The 11,809-nt window shown below is 37.7% G+C and overlaps 1 protein-coding gene across 1 annotated transcript in view; it reads left to right on the top strand.

Annotated features, from left to right (window-relative positions):
- The first annotated feature begins 300 nt into the window (after positions 1-300).
- TFB1M (transcription factor B1, mitochondrial) overlaps positions 301-11,809 on the top strand; it is a 66,091-nt gene continuing 54,582 nt past the window's right edge. Inside the window, exons 1-2 of the mRNA XM_041741308.1 lie at positions 301-525; positions 3,429-3,580. Of these exons, the coding sequence (XP_041597242.1) occupies positions 393-525; positions 3,429-3,580 (285 nt within the window). The 5' untranslated portion in view covers positions 301-392. The remainder of the gene's footprint in view (positions 526-3,428; positions 3,581-11,809) is intronic.

Genomic DNA, 11,809 nt, shown 5'->3' with positions numbered 1-11,809 from the left:
AGCCCCAGGGGGCGTTCCTAGGCGCCAAGCTCCTGAGACCCACCCCTCCGAGACCCGGTGGGAACGTGAGGTCCCCGCCTCCAGGCCGCCCTGGCCCCGCCCACCAGGAGAGGCCCCGCCCACAAGGGAGGCCCCGCCCCCGGGCTCCGCTCCGTCACCGGAGGAACACAGCGTAAGCCCAGCCCGCGTCGCGCTTAGCGAGAAACGGCGCATGCGCTCTGGATGCGTCCGGATTTCCTGTCTGCCCTCCCAGCTTCCGGCGAGGTACATCCGACCAATAGAGTGGGCTCGGGGGCGGGCCTTAATGCTCGCCGCTCCCGCCATCCTCCCTGGATGATTTAAGGGCGGCGCGGACAGTCCGCGGTGCAAAGTGGACGGTTCCGCGGGGCTTGATGGCTGCGTCCGGGACGCTGAGTACTTTCCGACTCCCGCCGTTGCCCACGATTCGAGAAATCATTAAGTTGTTCAGGCTGCACGCCGCGAAGCAACTGTCCCAGAATTTTCTCCTGGACTTGAGGCTGACAGGTGGCTGTCTTCTCAGGGCTGCCCGGCGGTCTCCCCCGCATCCCGGGGCACGTGGGTCAGGGAGCTGGCCTGGACCTGCGGGCGGGTCTCTGGGGTCAGGCGACGTGCAGGGGGCCTGAGGTCAGGGCCTTCTACCGCTTTGTGCTGAAGGAACGCCGGAGCACGTAGGGGGTGGTTGGCCTGCAGGAGGGCGTGCTCGCCCGCGGGTGTTCGCCGTGGGCTAGTGCAGGCAGCTGTGCAGACGCCGAGCAGACGCTAGGGGAGGCCGGGGTCGCGTGTCCTGAGAGGCGGATGTGGAAGTTGGAATCACGGCGTGCCAACCCACGACCTGGGGCTGCGTGTGCGACTTTGACCTCTCATGCAGTTTAAAGCTGTCAGAATTTGTATTAGTGCAGGGAGTTTTTCAGTAACGCGTCGCAAGAGTGTCACCCGTGGGATGACGTTATTTAAAGGGTTACCTGTTGAATGCAAAACCCTTGAGGGCGCAGATGCTCGGTAAATGCGTATCAGACAACCTGCGGCGTGCTGGTGCTGGAGACGCAGCTGAGGAGTGAACCAGGCAAAGCCTGTCCTCAAGGAGCTTACATTTTTAGTGAAAGCTCACATTCCCACCCCTTATTTTAAGCCCCTTTTTATGCGGTAAAATTTTATGTGCCATGAAATGAACCAGTCTGGAGTGCAGAGTTTGATACACATTCGTTTAACCGCCACCCCCTCTCCCCCGCCCCATATCTTGGGGATAGTTTCTTCTGAAAGGTGAGGTTGCAAGAATAACATGTATTAGCAATAGGTCCACTGTTGGAGAATTTACTGTATTTGGGAATTTGATATTTAGTTCCATTTTGGTCCCTCTTGAGAACCTGGAAAGATCAGCAAATCATACCCCAAAAGTTTATTTTTCAGTTAAGTGAGGCATGAATAAGATATTTTATTTCTTGGATGTGGAGTCTTCGTGCTACCAGTAGAAATAGGACTTAGGGTAAAATACCTTGACTAAACTTCAGTTTCTCTTCTGTTAATTGGAGGAGGGCCCCTACTTCGAGAGCTTTAAAGAGTTATCCACCTTTAAAATTCTTTAGTTCTAGCAGTAACTAGAACCGGCCTTGTCTGCCAGTCACTAGTCCCATTCTATAGGTAAATAAAGCGCCTTTCCTTTCCTTTCTTTTCTTTTTTTTTTAATAAAGCTCCATTCTTAAGACGGAAGATACAGGTCTTTATATTTTTGCTGTTAAAAAAAAAATCCTTTGTGTACAGTATCTTGTATGAGCCTTTAGTCGTCCTTAGGAGTAAATTCTGGAATCTAGATACTATTCCTTCTCTGGAAACCAAAGTGAAGGAAGATTAAAGTACTTGTCTGGGGTAAGAGGCTCAGATGGGAGCAGATATTTAGCGAATTGACAGTGCCTCTTAGATACTGTATTAGAATGTGCCTGAAGAGTTTGAGGGCAGAGCCCCTGACCTCTCTACTATGGTAGCACCTCATTTTAAAAAAATGAGAATTTAAATCCATAATACCTGTGTTTATTGTATCAACTCTGTGGCCTCTGAAAGGCATTGGTGTGTAGTGGAGGAAGGATCGCTTTACAATTTACCCCTGAGCTGGAGTCCCTTCTCTTCCCTTCTCTTTCTAGATGACTTTGTACACATGAAACAACAGACAAGGAAATTGAAAAGTTCAGAGAAGTTAAATTGGGATAGTAGTTCTTAATGTGTTAGAAGGGTTGGAAGGATTGTGAGATGCAAGGGAGCAAGCATGTAAAGCACCTAAAACAAATTGTTGGTGAACATATATTAATTCCCTCCCAGCACTAGTTAAAAGCTATTTGGGGGCGCCTGGGTGGCTCAGTCCATTAAGTGTACCACTCTTGATTTCAACTCAGGTCATGATCTTGAGGTGGTGAAATTGAGCCCAGTGTGGGGCTCTGTGCTCAGTGGGAGTCTGCTTGAGACTCTCCCTCTCCCTCTGCCCTTCCCCCACCCCCACTCACAGGTGCTCTTGTGCCTGACCTCTCCCACCTCCCCTGCCTTTCTTTAGAATAAGTAAATCTTAAAAAAAAAAAAAAAGAGACAAAACTATTTTTGCATTTAGGCCTACAAAAAGTGGTGCCATACCATCTCAGTGAATACTGCAAAGAAGTGCTGATAATGTTTTCAGTGGCTAAATTTCCACTATCCCAGGAGACCCAGTTACTTGGCATTTAGTATCTCAGTCAAAAAGACCAGCCTGTTATATGTTTTATCAGAAGTGATAATTGGTTGCAGTGAATCCTCAATAATCTTTTTCATGATTTCTTAAGATCTGCTAGCTTAAAGAGGTTGATTAATTGAAAACATTAACTTTTCCATATCAATTTGCATATTTGTAAAGCTTAAAACACTTCCACTGAGAAGTTTAACTTTCTAAAAATGACCAAGAATCTAAATTTCTGCTAGTTCTATGATCTAGGAACTTGTTGCTGTGACCAATTAGTTGTTTATAGGTGAAAATGAGACAGCTAGCTTTGGGATTTAAAACTACCAGCATTGGAAATTATGAACGTGAAACTAGTCTTATTCAAATATTCAACATTTGGCAACTAACTGTAGAGAGATGGTATATGCTTACCCAGTTGGTCTTAGGAATTGATAGGTTTGGCAGAAGAACAGATGCAAAATACAGCATTAACTATATTTAAATTAGGAAATTTGTCACAATCTTATTTTTAAGGGACTGATAATACAATTCAATCATATAGTAGAATATTGAATGGCCACTATATGTTGGTTTAGGTTAAGAGATAAGTAATTGGATAAATACGGTATAAAAGACTAGTTGAGTAATGGTTGATAAGAATTTGTGGAGACTGTTGTTAAATTTTGTACGTTGAAATTTATCAAGGTAATTAAAACATTCTTTTTTCTAGATAAAATTGTAAGGAAAGCTGGCAATCTGACAAACGCTTATGTTTATGAAGTGGGCCCTGGGCCAGGAGGAATCACAAGATCAATTCTCAATGCTAATGTTGCTGAACTTTTGGTGGTTGAAAAGGATAGTCGATTTATTCCTGGACTACAGGTAAGATACTTAAAATTGTCTTTTTTAGGAGGCAAAAACCCAATTTAAATCTTCAGGCCATGATTCTTAAACCTCAGAATTTCCGAGGATTATTTATATAGTTTGGTCTTCAAACTGCAGATCTCCAGGCCCCATTCCAGAGATTCTGGAATTCCATAGCCTGGAAAGATCTAGGAATTGTATTTCTAGCAAGCATCCCAGCATGGTCTGTTGACCATTACTTAAATAAACCTGCTTTATGCATTAATGCTAGACAAACTAGTTGTTTTGTGTGATCTCTTAAAATCTAATCTAATCTAATAGCTGTGCATGTTCTAGCCCACTCCTTCAAAAATAAGTAAAATAAATAATGCCAATGACTTAGTTATTGGCATGGCTTCTGAGAACAGAAAAGCATTTCTACAAGCAAAAGTTGGAGAAAACATATGCTTTTTTAAAGAGGGATTAATTGTTAAGCTTCAGCATTTGTTAAGAATTTTTTAAGTGAAGAAATGTTGTACCACTGTAGATGTAGATTTAAGATGAGATTTGAATGAAATGGTACATGCATCTTAAAACAGTATGTGCCATAATTATATGAAAAATATTTGAAGGAACTGGGCATGTTTGAGGCTGAGAAGGGGAGCCTTGAGTGAAGAGATTCATAGCTGCCTATGAAAAGGTAGCCGTGAAGAGGACAGCTTATTTTGATTTCTAGGAAAGAACTAATACAAGTAGATGGAAATTGAGGGAAGCAAATGTGGGTTTAAAATAAGGAGGGACTTATATATTTTCAATGGTGGCAAACAGTGAAACCCATTATATCAGGGATTTTGTAAAGGGAATTCTTCACAGGGGGGCACTTACTGGCTAAAGGGCCTTTGTTTGATTCTTCTATAATTCTGAAACTCTACAAGAGCCCTTAGCCTTTGGCTTAGATGAGTAGCAATTTATTAAGTGAGTTCAATAGAATAATAAAGTTATCCGCATTATTACTTTCATACAAGAAACAAATTGGTTTAAAATTGGTACAATCTAATGCTTGTATATGCAATAATTGAAAAATGTTTCATTTCTACCAGAATAGTTTGAGGAAATTTGTTTGAAAGTCTGGGCTTTGTATGCATGCAACTGATTTTTTTTTTTTTAAAGAAATCTAGTGATTTATTTCTTATTGGACTACATTTTGTTTTTGCTGTAAAAATTATATAATATTTAGTGTTATCTAATTTTACCACTCAATTGACAGAATTAGTTTCAGTTTTATAACTTTATTTTGGGACTCTCATATGGTACATATTTCTTGACATGAAATTTAATAGTGAGTTTAGCTTTGAACTACTTTGTTCATTAAAGAACTGTCTCTCAATTAGAGGTGAAAGTGGGAATATTTTATTTTTGGTGAGATCATGAGATGATGAAAAGAAGCTGAATAACACTGTGTAATTCCATTTAGCTTTTTTTCATCTAGCCCTTTCTGGACATGGGAAATACTCATCTGACTTTTTGCCCTTGAAGAGAGTTCCTAACCCTCGATCTTAGCATCTGTTATGTATAATTCTTTCTCATGAGTCAAGGAGGTGAAACAAATTTCTGTTCATCCCCACCTAATTTACATATTATCCCTTCTGATCTCAACTAAGGATCTTTGAAGACAGACTGCTTAGAAGGCAGCTACACACTTCTCTTTTCAGCTGCCCTACCAAGTCCCTGCACTCCTAACCCCTGTCTCATTAGATTGATTCTCTGATGGACAACAAATAAGAACATACTGTATCTGCCCCCTCTGGAATGTCTGCCGAGAGCATAGAGATTCTTGTGTTTCATTTCCTGCTCTATCTCTACCACATGCAACCATGCCTGGCATATAGCAGGTGTTCAATAATGCCTTACTTGGAAAAATAAAAGGTTGACTATATGTGTATGTATCTATCTAGGTAACCAACTAAATGTGTCATTTAATAATGAAAATGAATAATTATATGGCATTGATTATTAAAAAGTTTTGTGCTCATTTTTCTAACTATAAATATTTGTTTCAAGGTAAATTACTCTGCAAAAAATGTGGATTTGTCTTCCTGTTTCTGTAGAAAAGGCAAAATTCTTAGTGTCTTATATTGCAAGAAAGGAATTTGCCTTAAAAAGAAATGTTGGGTACTAAAATATCAAAGATTTCTTTTTCCTATAAAGGATGTTTCAATATGTAAAGCCACTTTCATTTAGAGGTACTAAATTAATCATAAAAACGAATAAAGGCAGAAGGAGTGATATATTTTAAGGATTCCATTTTAGTGGTTTCTAAGCTAATAGAATTACTTTTTAAAGAAATTGTAATAATTTATGAAATGTCTTCTATCTGAAAGTATGTCATTTGTATCTTAATTCTTATAATATTGTCATGAGGCATCTTAGGGGAAAGGACATAGTGCTAACATACAGGTTTTACCATCAGCATGTTGTAAAGTAAAAAAGCATGTCTAATATGTAAAGGCATTATGAGATAGTTTTGTGGTAAAGAACAGAGACCTCATCAAATTGCCTGGCTTTGACCTCAGGCTCTACCATTTACTGGTTGTAGGACTTTGGGGAGGTATATTATGTCTCTCTGTGCCTCCATTTGCTCATAGGATTGTAATGATTATATGAATGCCTCATACTTAGTTAAGGACTCAATATAATTTTCAGTGTAGGTAATCAATTAGATTATTATCCCTGTGCCTTAGGCATCTCTGTTAATTAAGGATTGATCAGGAGACTGCTAATATGGAAACAGGTATAGGAGGACTGCAAAGTTATTCCTTTTGGAGCACTAGAATTTAAATCCCCAGTGCCTTGGAAACGTTGGAGCTTTCTCCCCTACTCTTCACATTAGCATTGGACATCCAGGGTTTCTATGTTGTAGCATTCTCTAGTGACTGCACATTTTTAGGGTGGTTTTGTTGTTGTTACATTTCTATGGCTGGGTAGGTTCTTTGTGCTTTGGAGGAAAGTGAGATTTTTTGATAACTCAAAGAACTTGAGATTTTGGTAAGTTCTTTCCCATTTCTGAGTTGGAGAGAACATCATGAGTAATATGTTCTTGAAGTAAGTAATCTGGGTTTCTCATTTTTTTTCTTTTTGTTTTAAAGATTTTGTATATTAATAACAATCATTTATAGAGGGTATACTGTACTAAGTACTTTGTTTTATAGCTTTATTGAGGTATTATTGATGTGCAGTAAATTGCACTTGTTACAAGTGTACAGATTACCGAATTTTGACAAATATATATCATGAAACCATCACCACAAACAAGATAATGACTACCCGTCACCTCAGGGTTCCTCATTTTTCTTCATAATCCATCCCTCCTTCCTCCCCTTCCCTATCTTCAGACAACCACTGATCTGTTTTGTCACTATAGGATATTTTCCATTTTTTAGAATTTTTTTTTAAAGATTTTATTTGTTCATGAGAGACAGAGAGAGGCAGAGACATAGGCAGAGGGAGAAGCAGGCTCCCCGTCGAGAGCCTAAGGTGGGACTCGATCCCAGGACCCTGGGATCACACCCTGAAACACAGGCAGATGTTCAACCACTGAGCAACCCAGGCGTCCCCATTTTTTAGAATTTTATGTAAGTATATGCTCTTTTTTGTCTGATGTCTTTTACTGAGCATAAGTAGTTTGAGATTCATCCATGGTGGGGTGTTTATCAATAGTTTTATTTTTTTGTTTGTTTTATTGCTGACTAGTATTCCATCGTATGGATATCCCAGATTTATAAATCCTTTCACCAGTTCATGGACTTTGGGTTGTTTTCATTTTTTGGCAATTATGTATACAGCTGTCATTAACATTCACATGCAAGTCTTTGTGTGGATATATACTCTTATTTCTCTTGAATAAAGAATTGGAGGTGGAGTGTCTGAGTCTTATGGTAGGTATATGTTAAACTTTTTTGAAACTACCAAACTGTTTTACAAAGTGGCTGTATCGTTTAACATTCCCTGCCCCCGTCCCCAGCTATACATGAGAGTTCCCTTGCTTCACATGCTTCTCATACTTGATATGGTTATAACCATCCAAATGAGTAGGTAGTGGTATCTTAATGTGGTTTATTTTTTTATTTTTTTTATTTTATGTACTTATTCATGGGAGACGCAGAGACATAGGCAGAGGGAGAAGCAGATTCCCTGTAGGGAGTCTGATACAAGACTTAATCCAAGGACTGCAGGATCACGAGACTTGAGCCAGAGGTAGATGCTCAATCACTGAGCCACCCAGGTGCCCCTAAATGTGGTTTTTATTAGCATTTTCCTAATCAGTAATAGTGGATATATTTTCTTTTTTTATTATTGATTTATTTATTTATTAGAAAGAGAATGTGGGGCAGGGGGTACAGAGGAAGAGGGAATGATGAGAATCCTCAAGCAGACTATTGAGTGCAAAGCCCTTTGTGGGATTTGATCCCAGGACCCTGAGATCATGACTTGAGCCGAAATCAAGTCGGCTGCTTAACCCACTGAGCAGCCCAGGTACCCCTAGACATATTGTTCATGTGTTTTGTTTTGTTTTTTTGCCATCTCTATATCTTCCGGGGGGGAATTGTGCAAATATTTTGAGCATTGTTTGTTTTGTCTTCATATTACTGTATTATAAGATATCTTTATATAGTTTAGATACAAGTATTTTGTCAGATATATGTCTTATAGTGCTTTCTTTTCAGATATGACTTACCTTTTTTTCTTTGACATTTAACAGTGTCCTTCAAAGAGTAAAGCTTGTTTCAATGAAGTACAGTTTATCAGTTTTGTTTTCCTTTTGAGTTTGATGCTTTTTGCATCTTATGTTAAAAAACAATTGTCAAAATGAGAACTAAGAATTTCCATGTTTTCTTCTAGATGTTTTATAGTTTCAAGTTTTGCACATAGGTTTATGATACATTTTGAGTTACCTTTTGTGTGTAGTGTGAGGTAAGGGTACAGGTTCTTTTTTTTTTTTTTGTAATTTTTTTCTTTCTTTCTTTCTTTCTTTCTTTCTTTCTTTCTTTCTTTCTTCTTTCTTTTCTTTCTTTCTTTCTTTCTTTCTTTCTTTCTTTCTTTCTTTCTTTCTTTCTTTTTTTTTTTTCACCACCTGTTTGCACCACCTGATAAAAAATATTTATCTTTTCCTCATTCACTTGCCTTGGTCCTATTGTCAAAAATCACCTGGTCTTATATACGGTGATCTGTTTCTGGTCTGTTTCTGGCTTCTGCTGAGGTCCAGAAATATCAGTATCTTTTCTATTGATATATAGGTCTGTTTTTTGCCCTGAGACCAACCTATACTGATTACTGTAGCTTTATAGTAAGACTTGAGAGCAGGTAATATAAGTCTTCCCACCTTGCCTTTCTTTTCCAAAATTGTCTTGGCTATTCTGTAAGTCCTTTTGCATTTCCATATAGTTGTAAAATTAGATCATCAATTTCCTTTTTTTTTTTTTTAAAGCCTGAGGGGATTTTGATTAGGATTGGACTAAAACTATAGATCATTGTAAGAACTGGCATCTTAATGGTATAAGTTCCTGATCTGTAAACATGGTATGTCTCCCTGTTTATTTAGGTTTTCTTTAATTTCTCTCAACAGTGTATTGTAGTTCTAAGTATATAAGTCTTGCATATCTTTTGTCAAATTTATTCCATGTATGTCCTATGTTTTGGTACCCTGGTCGTTGGTATTAGTTTTTAATTTCTATTTCCATTTTTATGTTGCTGCTATGTAGAAATACTGTTTGTTTTGACATGGACTTTGTATCCTGCAACCTTGCTGCACTCACTTATTAGTGGCTGTTTTGTAGATTTCTTAGTATTTTCTGCATGTATTATCATTTCATCTGCAGTGAACACTGTTTTACCTCCTCCATTTCAATCAGTTTTGCCTCTGTTTCTTGTCTTGGCTATAATCTCCGATATAATGGTGAACAGAAATAGGAGTAGACATCCTTGCCTGTCCCTGATCTCAGGGGGAAAGCATTCAGACATTCCATTGAGTATGGTATTAGTTGTAGGTTTTTCAGACTGAGGAAGATCCCTCTGTTTTAGTTTGCTGAGAGGTTGTGGTGCTTTGTTTGGTTTTTGTTTTTGTGTTTTTTAGTTTTTTTTTTTTTTTTAAATAATGGGTGTTGAGTTTGCAAAAATACTTTTTCTAAGTTTATTGAGATAATCATGACTTTTTTTTTTTTAGTTTGTTAATATTGTAAATTATATTGATTTTCTTTTTTTTCTTCTAACAGTAAACCAACCATCCGTACAATCTTTGGTGATATCCTCTTTCTCATTTGTGATATTGGTAATTTGTGTCTTTTTTTCCTATCGGTCTGGCCGCATATTGGTGAATTTTATTGATCTTCTCAAAAAACAACAGCAAAAAAGCTTTTAAGTTCATTGATCTGTCTTGTGTTCTGTTTTCTATGTCATTGATTTCTGCTCTGAAATCTTAATTATGTTATTTATTCAGTTTCCTTGAGGTTTAATTTGTTCTTTGTATAGGTTTTTAAGGAGGAAGCTGAGGTTGTTTCTTTAAGACCTTTCTTATTTTCTCCTAGGTGTTCATTGGTGCTATAAATTTCCTTCTCAGTATTACCTGAGCAAAATCCCACAAATTTTGATAGGTTGTGTTTTCATTTTAATTCATTCAAAATACTAACTTAAGAAAAAAATATTTCTTTTGAGATCTTAGACGGAAAGAAAGATTTACAAAAGAAGTTCAGAATTCCCATAGAAAGCTTCAACTCCAATTTCCCTTTTAATTTCTTACTTGACTTGTTGGGGTACTTAGACATGTATCATTTGGCTTGTAAATTTTGGGGTTTTTCAGATATCTTTCTGTTATTTTTCATTTAATTCCATTGTGATCAGAGAACATACTTTGCATGACTTGAATACTTTTAAATTAATTTGTAGTTGTTTTCTGGTGTAACATGATTTGTCCTGGTAAATCATGTTTCCTTATGCATTTGGAAAGAATATGCATTCTGGTGAAAAAGATACACGTTCTTCTGTTGGATGTTACAGAAATTTCAGTAGGTCAAGTTGGGGTTACCCAAGTCTTCTATATCCTTGGTGATTTCCTACTTGTTCTATTATTTATTAAGCGAAGGGTATATTGAAATTTCCAGTTCTAATTGCAGGCTTGTCTATCCCTTCTTGCAGTTCTATCAGTTTTTCTTTCATCTATTTTGAAGTAATGTTATTAGATGCATAATCATTTAGGATTGTTATGGTCTTCGTGATGAATTGGTTCCTCTATCATTATGAAATGATCATCATGATCTCTGATGATGTTCTTTCCTCTAAAATCTACCTTGATAATATAGCCACTCCAACTTTCCTTTGATTATGTTAGAGTGATGCACTTTTTCATCCTTTTTATTTGTGGCTCTATATTTAAAGTGGATTTCTTATAGACAGCATATAGCTAAGTCTTGCTTTTTTCTCACCAATCTGATCATCTCTGCCTTCCTATTGTTGCTGTAAGAAATTACCACAAATGCAGTAGGCTAAAATGATACCAGTTTATTCTCTTACAGTTCTGGGAATAAGAAGTCTAAAATGAAGGTCAGTAGGGCTCTATTCCTTTTCTGGAGGCTTCAGGGGAGAATCATTTCCTTGCCTTTTTAAGCTTCTGGAGGCCACCTGCATTTACTAGCTCCTGGACTTCTTGCTTCTAAATCTACTATTGACTTCAATCTTTCTGCCTCATTCTTATGAAGGCCCTTGTGATTGATTGCATTGGGTCCACCCAGATAATTTAGGATAATCTCCTCATCTTGTGATCTTTAATCACATCTGCAGAGTCCTTTTTACCATGTAAGATAATATAGCCATGGGGATTAGGATGTGGACATCTTTGTGGGGCTAGTATTCAGCCTGCTGCAATTTATATCTATAACTTTCAATATTTTGGTAATTTATTGAAGGTATGTGGTTATACCTCTTTAATGTATCCCAATTAATCTTCAAGTAATAAAGTAGCACTTCATGTGTAGCATACAAATCTTGTAATAGTGTATTTGTATTTCTTCTTGCAGGCCTTTATACTATTGTTATAAGCCTTACTTCTCCATATGTTGTAAAGTTTATAATACAGTGTTGTTTTGTTTTAAAAGTCAATTCTATATTAAAGAGATTTTAATACAGTTGAATTTTGAACAATGTGGGTGTTAGGGGTGCTGACCTCCGAACAGTTAAAAATATGCGTGTAACTTTGGACTCCCCAGAAACTTAATTACT

This window comes from Vulpes lagopus, chromosome 2 (genome assembly GCF_018345385.1).
Source record: "Vulpes lagopus strain Blue_001 chromosome 2, ASM1834538v1, whole genome shotgun sequence".
Lineage (NCBI taxonomy): Eukaryota > Metazoa > Chordata > Mammalia > Carnivora > Canidae > Vulpes > Vulpes lagopus.
The sequence above is the reverse complement of the archived record's forward strand: the minus strand, read 5'-3'. Positions and strand labels throughout refer to the sequence as shown.